Source organism: Sceloporus occidentalis, unplaced genomic scaffold, assembly GCF_023333645.1.
Source record: "Sceloporus occidentalis isolate IW3139 unplaced genomic scaffold, rSceOcc1.0.p SCAF_2, whole genome shotgun sequence".
In the NCBI taxonomy this organism is placed as follows: domain Eukaryota; kingdom Metazoa; phylum Chordata; class Lepidosauria; order Squamata; family Phrynosomatidae; genus Sceloporus; species Sceloporus occidentalis.
Window position 1 is genome coordinate 19,631,224 of NW_028316982.1, and position 19,959 is coordinate 19,651,182.

At 40.2% G+C, this 19,959-nt stretch overlaps 1 protein-coding gene across 1 annotated transcript; it reads right to left on the minus strand.

Annotated features, from left to right (window-relative positions):
* Positions 1 to 15,623: 15,623 nt before the first annotated feature.
* On the minus strand, positions 15,624 to 19,838 carry LOC149318012 (uncharacterized). Its single transcript, XM_089508851.1, has 2 exons — positions 19,804 to 19,838; positions 15,624 to 18,035 (listed from the first exon to the last, which is right to left on the minus strand). Exon 2 carries the CDS (start codon positions 17,957 to 17,959, stop codon positions 16,043 to 16,045), a length of 1,917 nt encoding a protein of 638 aa, XP_089364977.1. The 5' UTR covers positions 17,960 to 18,035; positions 19,804 to 19,838; the 3' UTR covers positions 15,624 to 16,042.
* Positions 19,839 to 19,959: the final 121 nt, after the last annotated feature.

Sequence of the window (19,959 nt, forward strand, 5' to 3'; positions counted from 1 at the left end):
GAATAGACTAAACATACATTTAACGATGAAGATTTAGAAATCTTCACATTTTAACATGTGTAGAATTCATTATGGAACTATTTCCCCACGTCTATTCATCTTTTTACAACAGTATTTTCAGAGAGTATTCAGATGGTAAAGTTTGGTAACTGAATGTCCCCAGATTCTTTAAGTGCTGAGTCTACATGGTCTTTAACACTACATAGTTATAGCATCACGATTTCACCTTAACTGCCATAGTTCTAATGGAATCCTGGGATTTGCAGTTTCCAGAGGGCTATTCAGAATTCTTAGTCAGAGAATATTAGCACCTCTACAAATTGCAAATGCTATAATTCCATAGGATGCAGTTATGGCCATTAAAGTGGAATAATCATTCTATACTTGTATGTTATGAAAGGGCTCTACAGCCTGGCAATACTTCACCTTTAGGCAACAGGCACCATCAGTGAGCTATACAAAACTGTATCCAAGAGAGATTTCCCTTCCACAGCAAAAGTGATCCTGGAATCTTTGATATGAAATATCTCCAAGGTTCTAGTTTGGAGAAGTTTCAGAACCCTCCTTTCTGTCTCTTCCCATAAACCACAGATATTTCTGCAATGGCTTCCTCCATGGCAGAAATGGGTGGCCATGGAGGGTCCAGGGGCTGCTCTACTTGCATTTCCCACTCCCCCAGCACCCTCTAGGTGTACCTTCCAGGGAAGCAAGAAGTGACCAGAATGTGACCCCACGTTTTCTGCAAATTGATTATTTGACACCCGCCCCCCCCCCCCAAATGCAGGGGGGAGCACCTTGTTTTAGGTTACAGTTGCATTCTCTGGTGTCATCTGAAGTTGTGGTTCGATGTAACTGAGTTAATGGTCTGGGAGGGATCCAAGTGCCACACAGGGGGCTTCAAAGGACTCATGTGGCTTGTGTGTTGGAGGATTCCCATCCTGCCCTCATGGGGTGGGGAAGGCATGTTGGAGGTTTGATTGCAGGGCAGGAGGTAGAAGACATGGATCTACTGGATCCACAGTTCTCTCCCACCCAAATTACACTCCTAACACAGGGGAGAACTTAGATCAGCTCTGAAAATGACACAACTCCCTCCCAGGGGAGGGGAAATTTGGGGACCTGACAAACAATTCCATTATTATTTCTAGTCTATTGGCAAGAGCCTGATAGGGCTTTGGAAGTTGTGGAGACCCAACTTCAAAATACTCTGTTGCTGAAGTTCTTTCTGCTTAGGATTTCAGTCTGTTTGGCCTGTGTCAAGTAGAAGCAAAATGATTTCATAGAATAATAGAATCATAGAATAATAGAGTTGGAAGAGACCGCAAGGGCCATCCAGTCCAACCCACTGCCATGCAGGAAATCCAAATCAAAGCATCCCCAACAGATGGCCATCCAGCCTCTGTTTAAAGACCTCCAAGGAGAGAGATTCCACTACACTCCGAGGAAGTGTGTTCCACTGTCGGACAGCTCTTACTGTCAGGAAGTTCTTCCTAATGTTGAGGTGGAATCTTTTTTCCTGTAGCTTGCATCCATTGTTCCGGGTCCTAGTCTCTGGAGCAGCAGAAAACAAGCTTGTTCCAGTAGTAGAGCATCTATAACAACTTGCATTAATGCAGGGGTGGAAATCATGTGATCTCCAGATGTTGCTTGGCTACAGCACCTATAAGTCATCACCAGCAGCTATGCTGGCAGGGTAGATGGGAGTTGCAGACCAATAATAATAATAATAATAATAATAATATAATAAAATTTATTTGTATTTTCCTGCCTCTCCTGGGTGGATCGAGCTGGGATTACAACATAGTATAAAATATGACAGAGTAATTACAAATCATGCAAACAATTCATAAAGTATTAATAAGCAGTTAAAACCAAATTACTCAAGCAACGATGGGGCAGAATGCGCACATTCTGTACAAAGAGCAGGTCTATGTTTCACTTAAGATCAGGTGGGTATGCTCATTGGAGGCGACAATAGGGCAAAATGCTCTCATCATGTACAGGGAACAGATCTATATTTCACATAAAATCAGGTGGATATGCTCTCCGGAAGAGCTCTGACTTAACAGCCCTCCTGAAGGGAAGTTGAAGTATATTTAGTTGTTGATAACTCTAGCAAATTCTTCCCCATTGTTCTAACATCTGGAAGGGCACACAAGTTCCTTTCCACCCCTATTTTTAGAGGTATTTTCTAAGGGAACAAGAGGAAAACCCTCTCTTAATAGCTTACTGCACCGAGCTTCAGCTTCTTCGCAGCCTTGCCTGATGTTCAGCAGTACTCCAAATCACAGTATGGCAACCTCCACTTCTCCAGTGGCACCAAGTGACCAGCTTCCCCTGTCCCCAAAAACTATGCACATCTAGGGGCAAAGCAGAAGTAAGCTTCATGCACAAAGACTTAATGCAATAGATGACCTGTGTGATGTTTGTGTAGACGAATATGTGTCCTAAGTGTTCTATACAAATATAATAATAATTTTTATTTATATTTCTAAAACCTCACAGGGGTAGTTATTCTGTTCCTGCATTCATTTTGAAACTAAATAAATTAAACAAAAGTTTCTGAATATTAGGTAATATTTTATTAAACAGATGGAAAGACTGACTTGCTTTGTAAATAAAATAACTGTCTATATAACACAACCATTAAAGTAACTTTTATGCATTTTTATAAAAACCCCACTCATTCTTTATTTTAGATTTGCCAATGACTTTGAATTTTATTATTGCAGCTGCAAATATGCATGCATCTAAAATCCATGCATTTGCTAGATTTGATTATGTGAATAGTGGCCTAAATGCATAGTCCTAAATCCCAGCTAAAGTAGACACAGTGAATAACTGCTGAGTGGTAACTCTGCACTTAGCTATTGATTTAAATTGCTTTAAACTCCACAGGGGGTGCCTTTTTTACTGTAGAAATAATGCAGTTTGACACCACATTAAGTGCTATGGCGCCACCCTACAGAGTCCTGGGATTTGCAACCAGCATGATGTCATGGCTTGAGTGTTGGACTACAACTTTGGGGACCAGGGTTCAATTCCCCACTTAGCCACATAAACTCACTGGGCATGTTACATGCTCTCACATGCTCTCAACCTCAGGGGAAGACAATGGCAAAACCTCCTTTGAACAAATCTTGCCAAGAAAATCCTATAATAGATTCACCTTAGGGTCATCTTAAGTCAGAAATGACTTGAAGGCACCTAACACACACATAGTTGAAAGCCAGGGCTCCCAGCAAGCTACACAGTTGAGCAAAAAAACTGAAACTAGCTCTCCCCAACTGAAGTCTATCATGTACTTCAAGAAAGTGCCATTTTCCTTTAAAGTTTACATTCTGTAGCTGTAACAGCAAAGGTGTATATACTCTTATCTTACTTTTTTATATGAGTGCTTTGATGAGTTTTGCAAGAGCTAATGGAGTTCATTAGATGCAGCTATTGTGCACAATTTTTTTTACAAAGTTTAATGCTTTCCAAACTGAAAAGTCTTCATTGCCATGTTGGTATATAGCTTGAGTAAAAGCACCACATTTATTAGTCTCTACTACACTCAGCAATTTGACAGGGAAAATATATTCATTTTAGCTCTGACCATGTTGTCGAGATGCAGCTGAAATTTATTTCTGGGCTACAGATGGTCCAGTTGTTGGGAGAGCAGGTAGCTGTCTCTCAGTGTTATAGTTTGACTAAATTGCTAATCATTAAAACAGTTCCAATGACCAAGCCATATGGGCAAGCTAAATGGTTGCAGCACTTTAGAGTAACATACAAACAATGTTCCCGGACCATGACTACTTAATAATGCATTATAATTAATAAACTTTACAAAAAGCCTCTTGTCAGCATGGTTTTGATGGTGTTTTCCTAAATTACCCAAATGATGGCTCTTAGGAGTTCTTTGTTGCGTCAGATGAATGGTTGACAGTGTGCACTTCCTCCTCTCGAAAATGAGTCCTAAAGCAACAAACATGGGGCATGTGATCCCATTATCATTTTCTCTGCTATCTCTTAGGAGTTTTTCTGCCCCACTTCATGCTGTTTTTCATTATCCCCTTCAGAATGGATGCCCTATTTTGACTGATCTGAATAGCTGATGAGAAAACAGAGAGCGAAAAAAATGAACCAGAGACAATTTGGCAATAATTTTATAGCTTGTCCTTTTTTGAGGTGTGTGAAACAGTGCCTACTGTATGAGTTCTGGACCAGAGTTTGAAAGTCATTGGGGGGGGAGGGGGAGGGAAGACATAACTACATATTGAAGCCATCCACAACTGAGTAGTGGTCAAATGATGTTCTGGGAGCCACAGCAGAACTTATTTTAGCAGGGCATTATATTCGTTCATTTAAAAACTGCTTGTAACTTTTCAAACTCTGTCATTAACTATATATACAATGGGCCCTTCCTTTATGCGGGGGATCCATTTTGGGGACACCCCCCATGTAAGGGAAATACTGTATACGGTGGAGCCCCATTAAAAACAATGGGACTCATACTTGTGGTGTGGTGTGTGCTCAACGGGCATGCACACCATTGTTTCTTCCAGTGCAGCTTTCAGCGTATGCTGAAAGCCGTGTATGGCGCTCTCGCGTATAATGTGGGCACACTGTATATAAAAAGATGCAACTTAGTTCCCCCCCCCCAAAAAAAAACCCTCTTCCAAAGTCAGCCTATTGCATCCTAACTCATTTCCCCTTAAGCACCGCTACACCACCACCTCCACCATCCTAACCTCCAACACAGCTTACAATCAAAGCCCATGGAATGACAATATACAGCTGGGGGAAATGTTTTTAAAACAGCAAGCAAAATTATCAGGGGAAAGGAGCAACTTTCCTAGAAGGAGAATTACAACATTTACTCTTTTCAGTTTAGGAGAAAGAGAAAAAGAGTTAAGTGGAGATAAAAGCCAGCATGGTGTAATGGTTTGAGTGTAAGCCAAGAGATCTGGGTTCATATTCTTGTTCAGCAATAGAAACCCAATGGGTGACTTCAAACAAGTCCCACTCTCTCAGAATTCGAGGGAGGCAGTGGCAAACCTCCTCTGAAGAAATCCTATCCAGAAAAACTCTAGGATTGAGTTGCCTTAAGTCAGAATTAACTTGAAGGTACATAACAACAAAGGAGGTACCAGAAAGAACCATATAAAATTGCCCACCACTTTGCAGACTTACAAATTTATATAGCACGAGCTTTTGTGGGCTACAGTTTACTTCATCAAATGCAACCCAGTGGTCCAGCAATAAATGTGCATGTGTATGCACACACTTAGTGGACATGGTGGGAAGGAGATGTTGACCATGAGATCATAGCAAAACTAGATTCAGAATTATTATTGACAGGGATCATTAACAAAACTGCTAAACTAGGGATGGGCAATGAAACAAAGGGTCGAGGTCCAATTTTTGCCTCTACAGTGATCTGTGCTATCCTAAAAATTGGCATAAAACAAAACCAAAAGTTACTTCCTGAGTGTAGCCAGCCAGTTTTGTATCTGTTTGTTTATTTATTTATTTATTTATTTATTTAGGTATTTATAGCCCGCCCTTCAGCCCTAATGGCTCTCAGGGTTTTGGCTATCTAATGTTAACCTGGAAGTTGTGATGAATTAGTCTGGGGCAGATTTTACCACCTGTTTTTTGGAGTGGTGGTAAGAGGGCCTTGGGGATCAGGCTGCAGTTTTCTCACCCTTGTGTCAAAACCAGATACTTGGGAACAAAGACCATTTTTCTTATAGAGATTTTAAAAGTAAGTATCATAAAATGAGTGTCTGCAACTTTACACAGGTCTGATTGTTCATCCTTTGACTATAAACAATTTGGAGGAGGAGGGTGAAATGAGCACAGTCAGCCCTAGTAAAGACCATGACAGCAACCGAATGCTGACGCTAGGCCTACTGTTATCCTTGAGCATTTGCTTCTGCCTGCTGTCTCTTTCAGGACACTTGAGGGCCCTGGCCTTCAGCTTCAAGGAAATGGTAGCTGATGGCTTTCATGTCATTGGGGCAACAAATCCACTCCAGGTTTTGAACAGCTTTAAAGGAATTGTCTAAGGTGCTGAAACTTTCTGGAGAAAAAGGGTTCTGGACATTGGAATGGTCCTTTAAAACAGGCATTGAAACCTGGAGTGGATTTAGCACTGACATGGGAACCACCAATAGCTACTACATCAAAATCCAGCTCAACCTGCATCGCTGAATTTGCTCTGCAAAATAGGACATATGGCCATTCTAGAAGTGATAAATGCACAGACAGTTATGCTATCCTTTGGGAGACTGGAGCAGAGCTTGGAAAAGTCTTTTTTTGGACCACAACTATCACAATTTTCCCAGCCAGCATGACCAATGACACAACCCCAATCGATCCCCAGGCTGCTGAGGGGACAGGTGGGTTTTTACACACCCACCTGTCCTTGCACCATGGACCCACTACCACCTTACCTTACTGTGTTGTTGCTGCTAGCAAGAAAACCCCATTGCTACACCTGACATGGAAATGTAGTGCTTGGTTGCAATCACATGGCCAGGTACTCTGTTTCCACATCAGACATGGTGATGGGGTCTTCTTACTAGCAGCAATAGCAAACTAAGGTGAAGGGTACCCAGGGCAAACCACAGGTCATTTTGACCTGTGTTAAGGCCCTGTTTGATGCAGGCTTTGGCTGGATCCACCAGATCAGCATCCAGTCTGCTGGATCCTGACCCAATCCAGGTCCAGGGCTAATAGCCTGCATTGTCCAAACAGAGTTTTGCAAGACCAGGGGGAACACAGGCCTTTTGGTCTATGAAGACATCCCTAAGACAGCTGCGGTAAACTCCCTTTCTGGTTGCCTTGTCTCAGTTCTTCCTGTATTCCTGAGTGGTCACTAATAGTGGCATCATGGCCAAGGGTGTATCCTTTTCTGCATAACTACAGAGAGGAAAAAATCCAGCCCATTTTATACATCAATCAAAACAGCAATCCTTAGTATGTTTGAGACACACATAGATGTGGAGATGGGAACAACTGCATAGAGTCATGTGCCCCAGACACAGAAGAACCTGACATTTACTGGGGCTTTTGGCCAGCCACAATAAGCTCTGTATTTAACAATAAGGAAAAAGTCTGAAAATTTCTTAGTGAGCAGGAATGTAGGTTCCCAACTCATCGTGATGTGATTTTAACAGACAGGACTGCCACAAAAATAATACCCAAGGCAGAAGTGCATTTGAAAGTCAAATTAAATCTGCTCTATGGAGCACATATCATATAGAGATAAGAAAGAACTCTAAATGCAATAACTCATCAATATTATTGAATCTTTTGACTGAGCAACACATTACAGATAAGATTTAATTTTTTCAACAAACACAAAATGAACCAAATCAAATTAAGATGAGATCCATTACTGGATTTGCAGTTCTGTTTGGAAGAGCTGAATTACTCTTGTTCAGGCTGAACCATGGGAAATTTATTTCTGCTCTAATAACAAATGGATTTTAGAAAATGTGCTGATTTTCATTTACAAAGGAACTATCTGTGTAAGTAATGATTGGTTCAGTAGAATTTCACAATGTGTATGAAGAACAGACACAAATATTGACCTTCCACAAAAAGTCACTATCTATGCTGTTTGCTTAAAAAACAAACAAACCCACAAACCTTAACAGAATGCAGAATGGTTCTCACTATTTCCTAAAGGAAGTCTGGCCCACTCCCCAAAATAAAGTGTGCACACTCAGCTGAGGCACCAACTCTGCAGGAATTATTGAACGTCCCTGTGATAAATGGGGTAACTCCACACAATACTCTTGTTGGCAGACAGCCACAGAAGGTGCTTCCATTCTAAATCCATTTAGCTAGGACTCCAGCTTTTATTTCCTGTCAATGATCTGAGATTAAAATTGGGATCTCATTATGCAGTGGAGGTGAGGCTTTGGAGAAGGGGAGAAGTATGGGATGGAGAGACACACTCCTTGACAACATCTTGCCCTGTAGCTTGTGGTAATCTGGACTCACATACAAACCAACTCCCAACTCCTGATGTCATGATAGGAATACCAAAAAACCAGGCAATTGCATCGATCCATATCAAGCAAGGTGTTCCAACAGTTTTCATCTCCACCAGAACCAGGACTTTTGTAGAGCAAATGGGTCTTGATTGCCATTTCAGAGCAAAACCATCTCAAAGTACCCTGTGTTACAGCAATATTCTTCAGGGGGGAAATTCAATTCCTGTCCAGTCTGAGGACTACAGGTAAACACAGGAGAAACAGAGAACATGGAGTGTGTGCTGATAACATCACCAAGCAGCATTCCAACCCCAAAGTCTCCCACCAATATAACACTTCCCATATGTGAAGATGTAGAGTATGTAGCTCATGAAAGGTTGAAAATATTTTGTTTTAAAGGTGCAAATAGATTTTCAATTGTCTTCAGAAGATAATTTCAGTAGGGTATTTCATTGTAGTTAGGTGCAGGGAGAAGGCTACTTGCCCAAGGGAGGAGCAGAATGTCATGAACCATCCACAGGCTCCTGGATCCAACTTTGTAACTAACAAAAAAGAAGCTAAGCATCTAATTTGAGAACCACAACTTATATACATGAAAATCATAATCACATCAAGCCAAAGGTCTTAGATGACAGAAGACAGATGAATGCTTATTTTTAATGTTTCAGACAGCAGCAATGGACAATTTAAAATTCTAAAGTAAAACTGATTTCTTTATCAGGCTCAGTGTAAAAAAAAAAAAAAGAAGCAAGTGAAGAAAGGGCCTTCTGACTCACAATGAGGAATTAAGCTTAGCAAAATAAACCATCCACAGCTGCAGAGAGCTATGAATAGGTTTGTCTACAGATGCTATTTAGATGGATTTTTTCCAGAACAATATTCACCATTTGCCTATTGTTTAGTCCCATTTCTGTCTACTGTACTTGGTCTCTGTTGCCCAGTTGTGAGTGATTAATATGGCAGGGTCTTTATCACATGATGTATTAAATTGATTTTGCTTTATTGCAGCAAGCAGTATAGCAAGTGACCGAGGGGTTTTAATAATGAATTAGCAGGCTTCCCCTCCCATCACACCCTTGGACACATTTTAGGTCCAATTTGGCACATCAGCCTTTTACATAAAAGGGTGGAAACACATGCAAATTATCCATTGTACAGAGAAAATAATGAAAATTGTAGGTAGCTGTGCTAGTCCAGTAAAAGAGGGAGAAATCCAGAAATAATAGCAATGCAATGGCATCAAATCCTGTCTGTTCTTGGAAGCTAAGCAGAGTCAGGCTTGATTAGTACTCGAATGCCCAAGTTTTGGTAGTGGCCAACAGTGCACATATGCCAACGTGGTGTAGTGGTTTGAGTGTTGGACTACAACTCTGGGGACCAAGGTTCAATTCCCCACTCAGCCATGAAACCCAGTGGGTGACCTTGGACAAGTCATATCCTCTCTGCCTCAGAGGAAGGCAATGGCATACCTCCACTGAGCAAATCTTGCCAAGAAAACCCCATAATAATCTCACTGTGGGAGAAAGGGGGGATATAAATCCTTTAAACAAACAAACAAACAAACAAATAATTTTGCCTTAGGGTTGCCATACATCAGAAATGACTTGAAGGCATACAACAACACCAGTTGTTGGGGGATTCCTGTCTGATGCCTTAGCTAATGCCACAGGGACTGATTCTGTTTAAAACTAGTGCACCTTTTGCACACATTTTTTGAGAAGTTGCATCTGGTTACGGTGCCATATGACCTGCTTACATCCTGCTTGGATTACTGTAACACACTGTGGGGCTCCCATTATAAACTATTCAGAAACTCAAGCAAAGCCACTTTGGATCCCTTGGCAGAAGAAAGGTAGTCTACAAATGGAATAAATGATAAATATATAAATACAGGCAGATAGACATATGTGGATGGAGGACAGTAAAGGAATACCAGTTGGTATAGAATATACTATAAAGGAAGGCAGTGGCAAAGCACCTCTAGGCATTCCCTACATGACAAACATATGGGTTGTCCATGGCGTTACCATAGCCAATAAACATTTTTACATTAGCTGAACGGCACATAACCATGTGCCCAAGGTTGTGGTGGGAAGGGAAGCCTGCTAATTCTTTATTAAAGTCCCTCTGTCAACAGATCTACAGCCTGCTGTTCTACTGTTCTTAACAGAGGCCAAGATAAATACAGTACAACGAGGCTGCCCTACTTTGGATATATCTATCAATCAAGTTTTATTTTCTTGTGGCGCAATGTCCATTACAAAACATTCAATTAGCACAGCGTACTACTGGTATTTGAATATATCTTGAGATGACATGACTCACTGGGAATGGCAATAATTCAAGGTAAAATGGAAAGTAGTAGGAAAAGAGGGAGTCTGCACTGCAGGGGGATCAATTCAGTCAAGGAAGCCACAGCCTCAAGTTTGCAAGACTTGAGCAAGGCCTAATCAATTGATGACCTCAACTGATGTTCTCTTGGAGGTCTCTCATTCACAGGGTTGCCACAAGTCAAAAGTCAACTTGACAGCAAATGACAACAACAAAACCATTAAGCAACTTGAAAGCACATGTCCACAAAAGATAGGATGGGCAACCATGTTCCTGCAGATATTTTCAGCCACTAAATCCTAACAGCCATAGCCAGCATAGCCATTTTAAATAGTTCTTGTTTCTTCCTCCAATTTTCATGCCTCCTTCCTACGAGTCAAATCCTGCTTTATGCATGATATGTTCAGCATACAAGTTATACAGACAGGGTGATAAAATGCAGCCTGATTTATTTTTATTGCCTGAGCCTTGTTCTGCGCTATATGGATACAGGGCATGATGGAAATAAGACAGAAAAATAAGACAAAAAGGTAGACAGAATTTTCTTATCAGGGAAGATTTGCTATATATAAACAAAGTATTATTTTAAGTACATTAATAAAATACATATTTATGTCATTTATTAAGCTATACTCGAACATACTGTTATATGGGAAGAGGAATATAAAGTGAAGTGGCAGATCACCAGGGATGTGTGTGCTAAACTTTTTTTTTACTGGTCCTTTCCCCTTGAAAGATTGGGCCTCTCTCCAACTACTTTTCCTCCAGAGGAAAGCCAATGGAAAGCAGGGTTGGAGAAGAAAAGCACAACCTGGTTCAGCAGCCCTCTTCTACCTAGGTTTTCTACACATGAGATTGCCCTTTTCTCTTCTCTTTGTATCTTTATATAATTATCTATATATAGTAAGATGTGTTTTGAAATACTACTCTTCCACTGCCTGATTTAATTACACCAGGGGTCATCAGAACTTTAAAAATTAGCATCGCCATTATTCATTGTGCTCTTTTTGAAAGCTCATGCTACCAACTTTTTTTCATTTAGTCTCAAGGTTACTACAAGATCCCTTTGTATATTAATTTCCCAGATTAAAATGGCTATGGCTTTGAATTTCAATTTGTTGTGTTACTTCTGGAATGTAACTTCACCACACCCTCATTGTCAAGAAAAGTAACTCATTAAAGGTGACTGCATTACTTGTGACTGGTCACTTCCAAGTGTGGTGCATGGGTGGGAGTCCAGATGTTGTTGGACAGTAACTCCCAGCAGCCCTAGCCAGGGTAGCCAATAATGAAGGATGATGGACGATACACTCCAAAAACATATGGAGGGCAACCTCACCCTGGGAGCCCTTTTGGGTTGAGAGATTATACAGAAATATTTAAAATAAACATTCTCCATGCCTGAGTTCAGGCCGGAGTTTTGCACTGTTTTTGTGATTTTAGGGCTTTGTGGTAATAGAGCCCATGCTAGGGAATCCAATATCCCAGTCACTAGCGTTTCTATTTTCATATATTTTTCATTTCATTGTCCCTCTGTGTAGCTCAAATGGCTTGTTTTGTAATCTAATTAAGCATCTTCCCAAATTACTCTACCACATCCAGCATTGTTTAACTTTGGTTGGCTGAAGTAAAAAGATTATTGCCTTACTTACTCTGTATTTGTAGTTCTAAATGGCTTTTTCCTGTTGTTTCAAAATCACTAGCACCATCTGCTGAAGGAAACCATGAAATACATATCCCACAGGATTGCCTTTTTGGAAGCGACAAACCATTTTAGAGCTAAAGAAGTATATGCCTGGGAAAACATTTCTGCTGGTTTTTAATCGTTTTGAACCAACTTCTGTTCTTAATGTTGTGGAGTTTGGTTTTAGAAAATGCATAAGGGAGATGGAAAATGTTCTCAGGTGAAATTCTGTCATGGAAAGCCGCAACGTAAAATGCAGTGCCTTAACAAACACAGGCTTTCCAGGCACAACGCAATGGTTACTGACACTACAGAGGGTGTTGAGCAAATACCAGCCTGAAGCTTTAAAGGCATATATTAGGGAGTGATCCACACTGAATTCTATGGAACATCTGAGCAAAAAATGCATAGGACTGCATTGTCATCTGTAGAATGTTATTGTGATCATTCTTACATGGCTATTGTGTAGAGGATTAGTATAAAAAAAGGATTGCAAACTTGATCATAGAATGGTATCCTCTGGGGTTTGGTTCCAGGACCCCCTGTGGATCTCAAAATCCACGGATGCTCAAGTCCCATTAAATATAATGGCATAGTAAAATGCTGTCCCTTAGATAAAATGGCAAAATCAAGTTTGCTTTTTGGAATTAGCAATAGCATTTGCATTTCTATACTGCTTCATAGTAAACCTTATGAGCACTCTCTAGGTGGTTTACAACGTGTAAGCCAATTGCCCCCAATAAGCTGGGTGCTCATTTTACCAACCTACAAAAGGATGGAAGGCTGAGTCAACTTTGGAGCCCCTGGGACTGAACTCACAACCTTGTGGCTGCAGTACTGGCATTTAAACACTGCACTGCCATTTTTTTTATAACACCCTTTCCACCAAATATTTTTTTTAATTATATAATCATGTATTTTAAAAATATTTTCAAGCTGTTGATCCTTGAATCCATGGATAAAAAAATCTGTGGATATGGAGGGCTGACTGTCCCTTGTATTAGCACTTTACTGCATTGGACTTATCAAGCTGAGAATGAATTCCTGCCATTTCTGCTTTGAATGAGCTCCTTCCAGGATGGCAAAAGTCTGCCAAGTGACTAGTGAGAAAAGAGAGGAGGGATCATGTCTGCCAACAGGCTCTAGCAACTAGTTTTATTTATTTTTCTTTGTTCTCTTACACTATACAACTTGAAATAATATGACAATAAAAATAACATTAAAATTATTAAATGGATAAAAACTAATTGGAATAAATTCCTCATAGTTTAGTCTTTGTTGGGTGCTAACATGTAGGTGCCCAGCAAGCCTCCCTGGAGTAAGAATTACATATATTGAAGGCCACCTCTGAAAAAGCCTAAGAATAGTGTTTTCCCTCTAACTGGGTTGCCATGGAAGATCAGAAGCCGTGGTATTGTACTGTTTGAGGTTCCTAAGATTTCTAAATGAGGAGAGCTATACTGTAGTAGGCAGACAGGTGCAACATCTCTAGGTGAAGAGCACAGTAGATGTTTGTGCATTTAATACACTGCAGAACTCTGCCATTTTTGTGAGACAGAAAAACTGAACTTGATGTGTGCAAACATTTATATATGCTTAGGTTTCAGTTTTGAGTGTTAGCTTTAGGAGACTAGGATGTTAACAAGCTGGATCGTGTCCAGAGTAGAGAGACCCAAATGGTGAAAAGTCTAGAAACCATGCCCAATAAGGACAGATTTTGGGAGCTGTGTATGGTTAGCCTGGAGAAGAGGCAGTTAAGAGGTGATATGAAAGCCATGTTTAAGTATTTGAAGGGGTATCATACTGAGGATGCAGCAAGCTTTTCTGCTGTTCCAGAAAATAGGACACGGAGCAATGGGTGCAAGCTAAAGGAAAAGATTCCACTTCAACATTAAGAATAACCATAGGGTATTTATTTCCCATTGGGAAATACAGCTCTTCATAGAGAAACACTGGAGAAAACTTGATTTTATTGTTCATAATGAAAATACAATTTTCCATAGAAAACCTACACCTGCTCATAAGGAAGCATAGGATACTTACTGCCCATAGGGAAAATATAGCTCCCCATAGAAAATCATACCTGCCAACAGGGAGGCGAAGGATGTTTATGGTTCATAGTGAAAATATATTTACCTATAGGAAAAATCATACCTACCTATAGGAAAGCATAGGGAATTTATTGCCCATAGGGGAAAGACTGCTCCTCATAGAGAATCCACACTTAGAGAAACATTGGGGATTACTTGCCCACAGGAATACATGGGGGAATACTTGACCATAGGAAAACATTAGCAAATACTTGCCCATATGGATTTTATTGTTCATAGGGAAATGCATCTCCCTATGGAAAAAATCGCACCTGCCCATAGAGAGGAAAACCCCATATTTTCCCATATAGAAACCATATTTGCTCACTGGGAAACATTGGAGGATAGCTGTCCATAGGGAAATTCAGGAGGATCCGTGCCCATATGATTTTATTGTTCATAGCGAAAAAAGTTCTTCATTGAAAAACCATCTCTTCACATAGGGAAGCATAACATATTTACTGCCCATAGGGTAAATACAGCTCTCCATAGAAAAAATAATACTTGCCCACAGGGAATGATAGGATTTTATTACCTATAGGGTAAATGCAGCTCCCCATAAGAAAGACCCTACCTGCCAATAGGTTAGCATGGAATATTTTTTGTTCATAGGGAAAATACAGCTTCCCATAGAAAAATGATACCTTCCCCTGGAGAAACACAGAACTTTACTAGCCCATAAGAGAGACCTTACCAATGGAAATAAAGAGCAGAACATTTGCCCCTAATAAAATCATAGTTGCTTATTGGAAAGCTTAGGAAGATTCTTGCCCATAGGGAAAAACAGGAAAATGCTGTAGTCTCTGCAACCTTGGCTAGGAAACATTGCCATAGAAAAGTCTTTGCCTTTTGGGATTAATAACACCACTTTCATCACTTGTTTTAGACATGTCATGAAAGCTCTGTGTAGTTCTTCCTGGAGGATTGGCCTGATATATTGTTTCTGTTAAATTTTGATTTAATGTTTCTCCCTGTTTATTTTTCCATTTAAGGTTTATTTGCTGAACTTTTATTGATTTTAAATTTGACACACTATGTGATTACTTTGTTTAATTATGAAGTTGGATATAAGTTGCAAAAAAGAAAAGGAAAGCAGGGACATCATTGGCAAGTAGCATGGGTACTATTCAATGACAATGACTGTCAAACTGTGTGTCTGGAGTCACCTGTGGTCCCACCACACTCTCAAGTGGGTCCCAGTTCTTCCAGCCACCCAGTACTTCATCTTTTGACCCCCTCATTCCATGACAACACTCCAGCTTTCTCATAAGACTGATGCAGCATCAGTTCCCTACACGCACAGAGCACAGAAACTTTTGGGAGGCAGAGTTGGCTAGAGATCAAAACTGGAGCTTGAAAGTGAGCAAGGAAGATGTAAAGAAGGGAAATAGTTAATTAATTGTATTTTTATTAGCATTTTTATATTTTTGTTTTATTAACTGACTTCAGGTGGTTTTGCCTCCAAAGGCGATCTAAAAGACATTTGAAATGAATAAACAATATAAATGCACAGACAGTGTGAGGGAGGATGAAAGTCAGTCGACAACTTTATCTTGATATATATAAATAGAAAAACACATTAAACTTACAACTATGATAACTTTTACTAATAACCCTCCTTGTGCAGAACACTTTTTCTTTGGCCATGTTTCTTTTTTGTCCATTGCCCCGTCTCCCTCCCTTGTACTTGTATCATTCCATGAGCACATTAAACAAACCTCTCCATGAACACTACCATGACATAGCCTCAAGGATTGCACTGTTTGCAAGTGTAGCAATCTACACTTTAATTTCTGAAGTATCAAGGACTGTGTCAGTGACCTTGCAGTTACGTGGAAGATGATGTTCATGGTATAACATACAGACAGTGGAATCAGGTGCTGGGCTTTCCCTGCAGTGATAGTCATCTGATCTGGGTTTTTATCTTTCCAGCTTTATTTAATCTAACACTCTTTGTCAACTCTTTCCATGCAACAAATTGACATTTGAACAGCAATAACATGGTAACATTGCCCTGTACTGCGACAGGAACAATATGCAGGTTGAGGGTAAAGTGTAACTGCTTGCATTTTATTACTGTGAACATCACGGACAGTGAAGGTGCCTGACTGAGAGCAGAAAGCAACTCCTCCAGAGTCCTTGCACAGCTTAGCTAGAGCTATTTGGCTCATGTGACAATTCTTTGGTTTTTCCACACCTGTCCTGGGACAGTTTTGATCTTGGGTGGGTTTTATGTTTTCAATAATTGTTTCAAGTGGGTAAAATAAAGGGAAATCTACGTGCAGGGATGATTTCTGTAGGTGTAAGAATTGCATTTTAAGAGAATAGTTTCCCAGACCACAATATGCTCGTTTGAACTCGTAAAAAAAATATGTTTGCATATAGTACATTGTGAGTGCCATAGCATCAACTGGCATATCTTTCCAGTCCATCTCATCCTTAATCATCTTGTTCATGCTCTCACTGATGTTATTGGTTGCAGTTCGGTCACTTCTGAATGCAGCAAATTTTTCAATATGGAACTTTGTAGCATATTTGGGAATGCAATCCTTCAGTTCTTTATCAAAAAATTCTTTAAATGGTTGACTCCACAGCACACTATATTCCCCATATCTCTTCTGATACTGCTCATTGGATGATGATTTTAACAGTTGTGTCACATTGTCTGTTAAAACTATCAAGTCATCTTTTTCCCCACCATGAGCCTTTACCCACATCGTCACATCTCCTAGGATATGATTTCTGCAATATACCTTTGGAATCTGTGGGAATTTCTCTTCCAAAGGTTGAACAACACCATTTTCTCGGTCTATTACAAATGGTATTTTTTCCATGTTGTCTCCTCCCAGTTTTGAAAGTATTTCACACAAAAAGTCAACATGGTATGCCGTACATTCATTGGTATGTAGGAGAAATGCAACAGGGAGTATTGGATCTCCTTCTAGAATAATGTTTCTTATTACTATGGGAGATAAGTAGAAATCGCCTAGTTTGAAAGTTGTGTCATAGGACACAAGTTGTGGCAAGGATACATCTTCACTTGAGAGAGAGAGGAGAGCTTCTGCCTCAGCAATGATACCAGGATGCGCAAATGAAACAGTCACATTGGGGACTAACGTGAACGACATGATAAAATTTTCAAGATGGCATGAGAGTTCCACAATGTTGAATATTTCATCGTTGCTAATTTGTTTTTTCTGGTTGAGTTTGTATGATGCATTCTTTACCCATTTCAGATTATGTGAATGATCAATGGCCATACACCTGTGAGAACTGTCCAGTGATGCAACCATTTGTAAATCTTTATAGGCTTTCAATGGCTTTTTGTGTGACTTCGATTCTATTTTTATTTTTGATAAAACCTTCTTCGTAGTGCCAGTAAAAGGCTTCTTTGAATGCTTCCTGTTACCATGACTGGAAGGCTGGTGCAATGTTTCATCACCCAAATAGTGGATAATGTACAATTTTCTAGGATCTGTGCTCTCCCTGAGGCAGAATATATGTCTCTTGAAACCAAGCAGCGAGTCTTTCCAGGATCCAGCTGGGTCCTTTAGACAGTAGTATCTTTTCAGTACAGTGGGGAGGTGCAACCTTTTCCGATGGAAATTTGACCCCCTTGCTACCCATCTGTACCGGTCAAAACGATAATCATGCTCATGTTTAGGATCAGGAGAGGAGGAACAGTACACAAACACATCACCTCCCTTTGGCAGCACAGGTGGCAATGAAATAACTTTACTTTCATCTAGGCATTCTCTCCTGAGAATTGCTAGAACTTCTTCCATTGGAAGATCACTTGTCCTGCCAGTCATATATGGGTGGCTGCATGACTCCATACCTGTAGCGTGGCAGTCTCTCATCTCTGTACTTGCTGGCCCATGAATTGTTGATAATTAAAAAGGTGGTAGGAAGTTCAGAAAAGAAAGATGAGAGGATCTGCAATGGAGGGAGAGATATTGTTAAAATGTGTAGCTTGGAACACTTTCATTTTCCCTTTAACAAAGAATGAAACAGAGGCTGTCTTGATGGCTTGAGGTGGGAGCTGTTTCTTATCTCTCTCCCCCTCCCCCTTTTTGGGTATTTTATTTTGGAAAGTCTTTGTAACTTTCCCTCCTGTTCTGTACCTGAAAAGTTGGTTGGGATGGGAATAGACAGGGTGATTGTCTTTGGAAGTTACTCATGTGTTGGCCATATACCAAATCCAATAACATCAAAAATCCACCAAACAGTAATAGCTTTATTGGGCCAACCAAAATGCACAATATACGTGTTGCAAGGTCCATTGCATCTGCACTGCAGAAATAACCCGGTTTGAATGTCTGCAGTGCAGATGCAACCATAGTCTTCCAAAATTTTGACTCTTTCTAAACCATCTCCCTTTCCCCCTTCAAAATTGAAGTAATTTTTGTTTGTCATAAAGAAATGAAAAATCTAACATTTTAGTGCAGCTCTGACTGGCCAGCACTGCATTTTCTTTATTATTATTATTATTTATTATTATTAAACTTTATTTCTAAAGCGCTGTAATTATTTCTCTCCCATTACTGGCAAGTTACTGTCTTTAGTATCCAGTATGAATCTAAAAGTTAACTTTGTAGAGGAGATGCATGAATATGTACCAGATTTTGCCTAATATTAATAATAATAATAGCACATTGTTGTGTGCTTTCATGTAACTTCTCACTTAGCAATGTATCCTGGGGCTTGGCAAGATTTGTTCAGAAGGGGTTTGCCTTTGTCTTCCTCTGAGGCTGAGAAATGTGACTTGCCCAAGGTCACCCAGTGGGTATTCTTAGCAAAGCAGGGATTTGAATCTGGATCTCCAGAGTTGTAGTCCAACACTCAAACCACTAAACCACAATGGCTCTATCAAGAACTGCCATATTTGCCCAGAAATCTGACTTTAACTAGTTATATACCTCAGGGGTGAGAGTCACTGTGACCCTCTAGACAGATGTTGAAATATTAGCCTCTTTCACCCTAGCTTTCACAGCGAATGCCAAGGGTAACATGATATATCTGTTGTGATAAAATAGTTGGAAGAGACCCCAAGGGCCATCCAGTCCGACTCTATTCTGCCATGCAGGAACACACAATCAAAGCATCCCCAAGAAATGGCCATCCAGCCTCTGTCCAAAGACCTCCAAGGAGATAAACTCCACCACAGTCTCCAAGGAAGTGTGTTCCACTGCTGAACAGCTCTTACTGTCAGGAAGTTCTTCCCAATGTTGAGGCGGAATCCCTTTTCCTGCAGCTGGCATCCCTTGCTCAGGGTCCTGTTCTCTGGAGCAACAGAAAACAAGCTTGCCTATATAATAAATATTAACCCAAATATATAGTTACATACAACTATATATAATTAAAAAACACACCTAGTTTTTAAAATTGTGTGTGTGTGTGTGTAGTTATATATATATATAATATTGTACACACACAGTTTTTAAAACTAGGGAGTGTTTTTAAGTCATTTATTTTAAACCAGACTGGTTTAAGCCAGCCAACCCTTGTGTGTAAGATATGTGTGTGTGTGTGTGTATACACACATATTTATACACACAAACATACAGAATGTATATAGACACACACACATATATATATACATATAATATAATAAAACAATGCGGTGGCCTTTGCATTTATAGTATATTGCAAACGCTTTATAAGACGAGGAGGTCGAGGGAGGGAAAAGAGAAGAAACGCTCACCAATGGCGACGCTTGCTAAGCAGGGGACGCTCTAGGAATCAAGGGAGTCACGTGACTCGAGGAGAGCGAGGGAGAGAGCGCATGCTCACAGCTTGGGGGGCGGGGCGGCCAGGGCGAGCAGCCAATCGGCGGCGAGGATACCATTAATGAGAGGGC

Excerpts from the sequence above, each read along its gene's own strand:
- LOC149318012 (XM_089508851.1), bottom strand. The coding sequence starts at position 17,959 with ATGAGAGACTGCCACGCTACAGGTATGGAGTCATGCAGCCACCCATAT.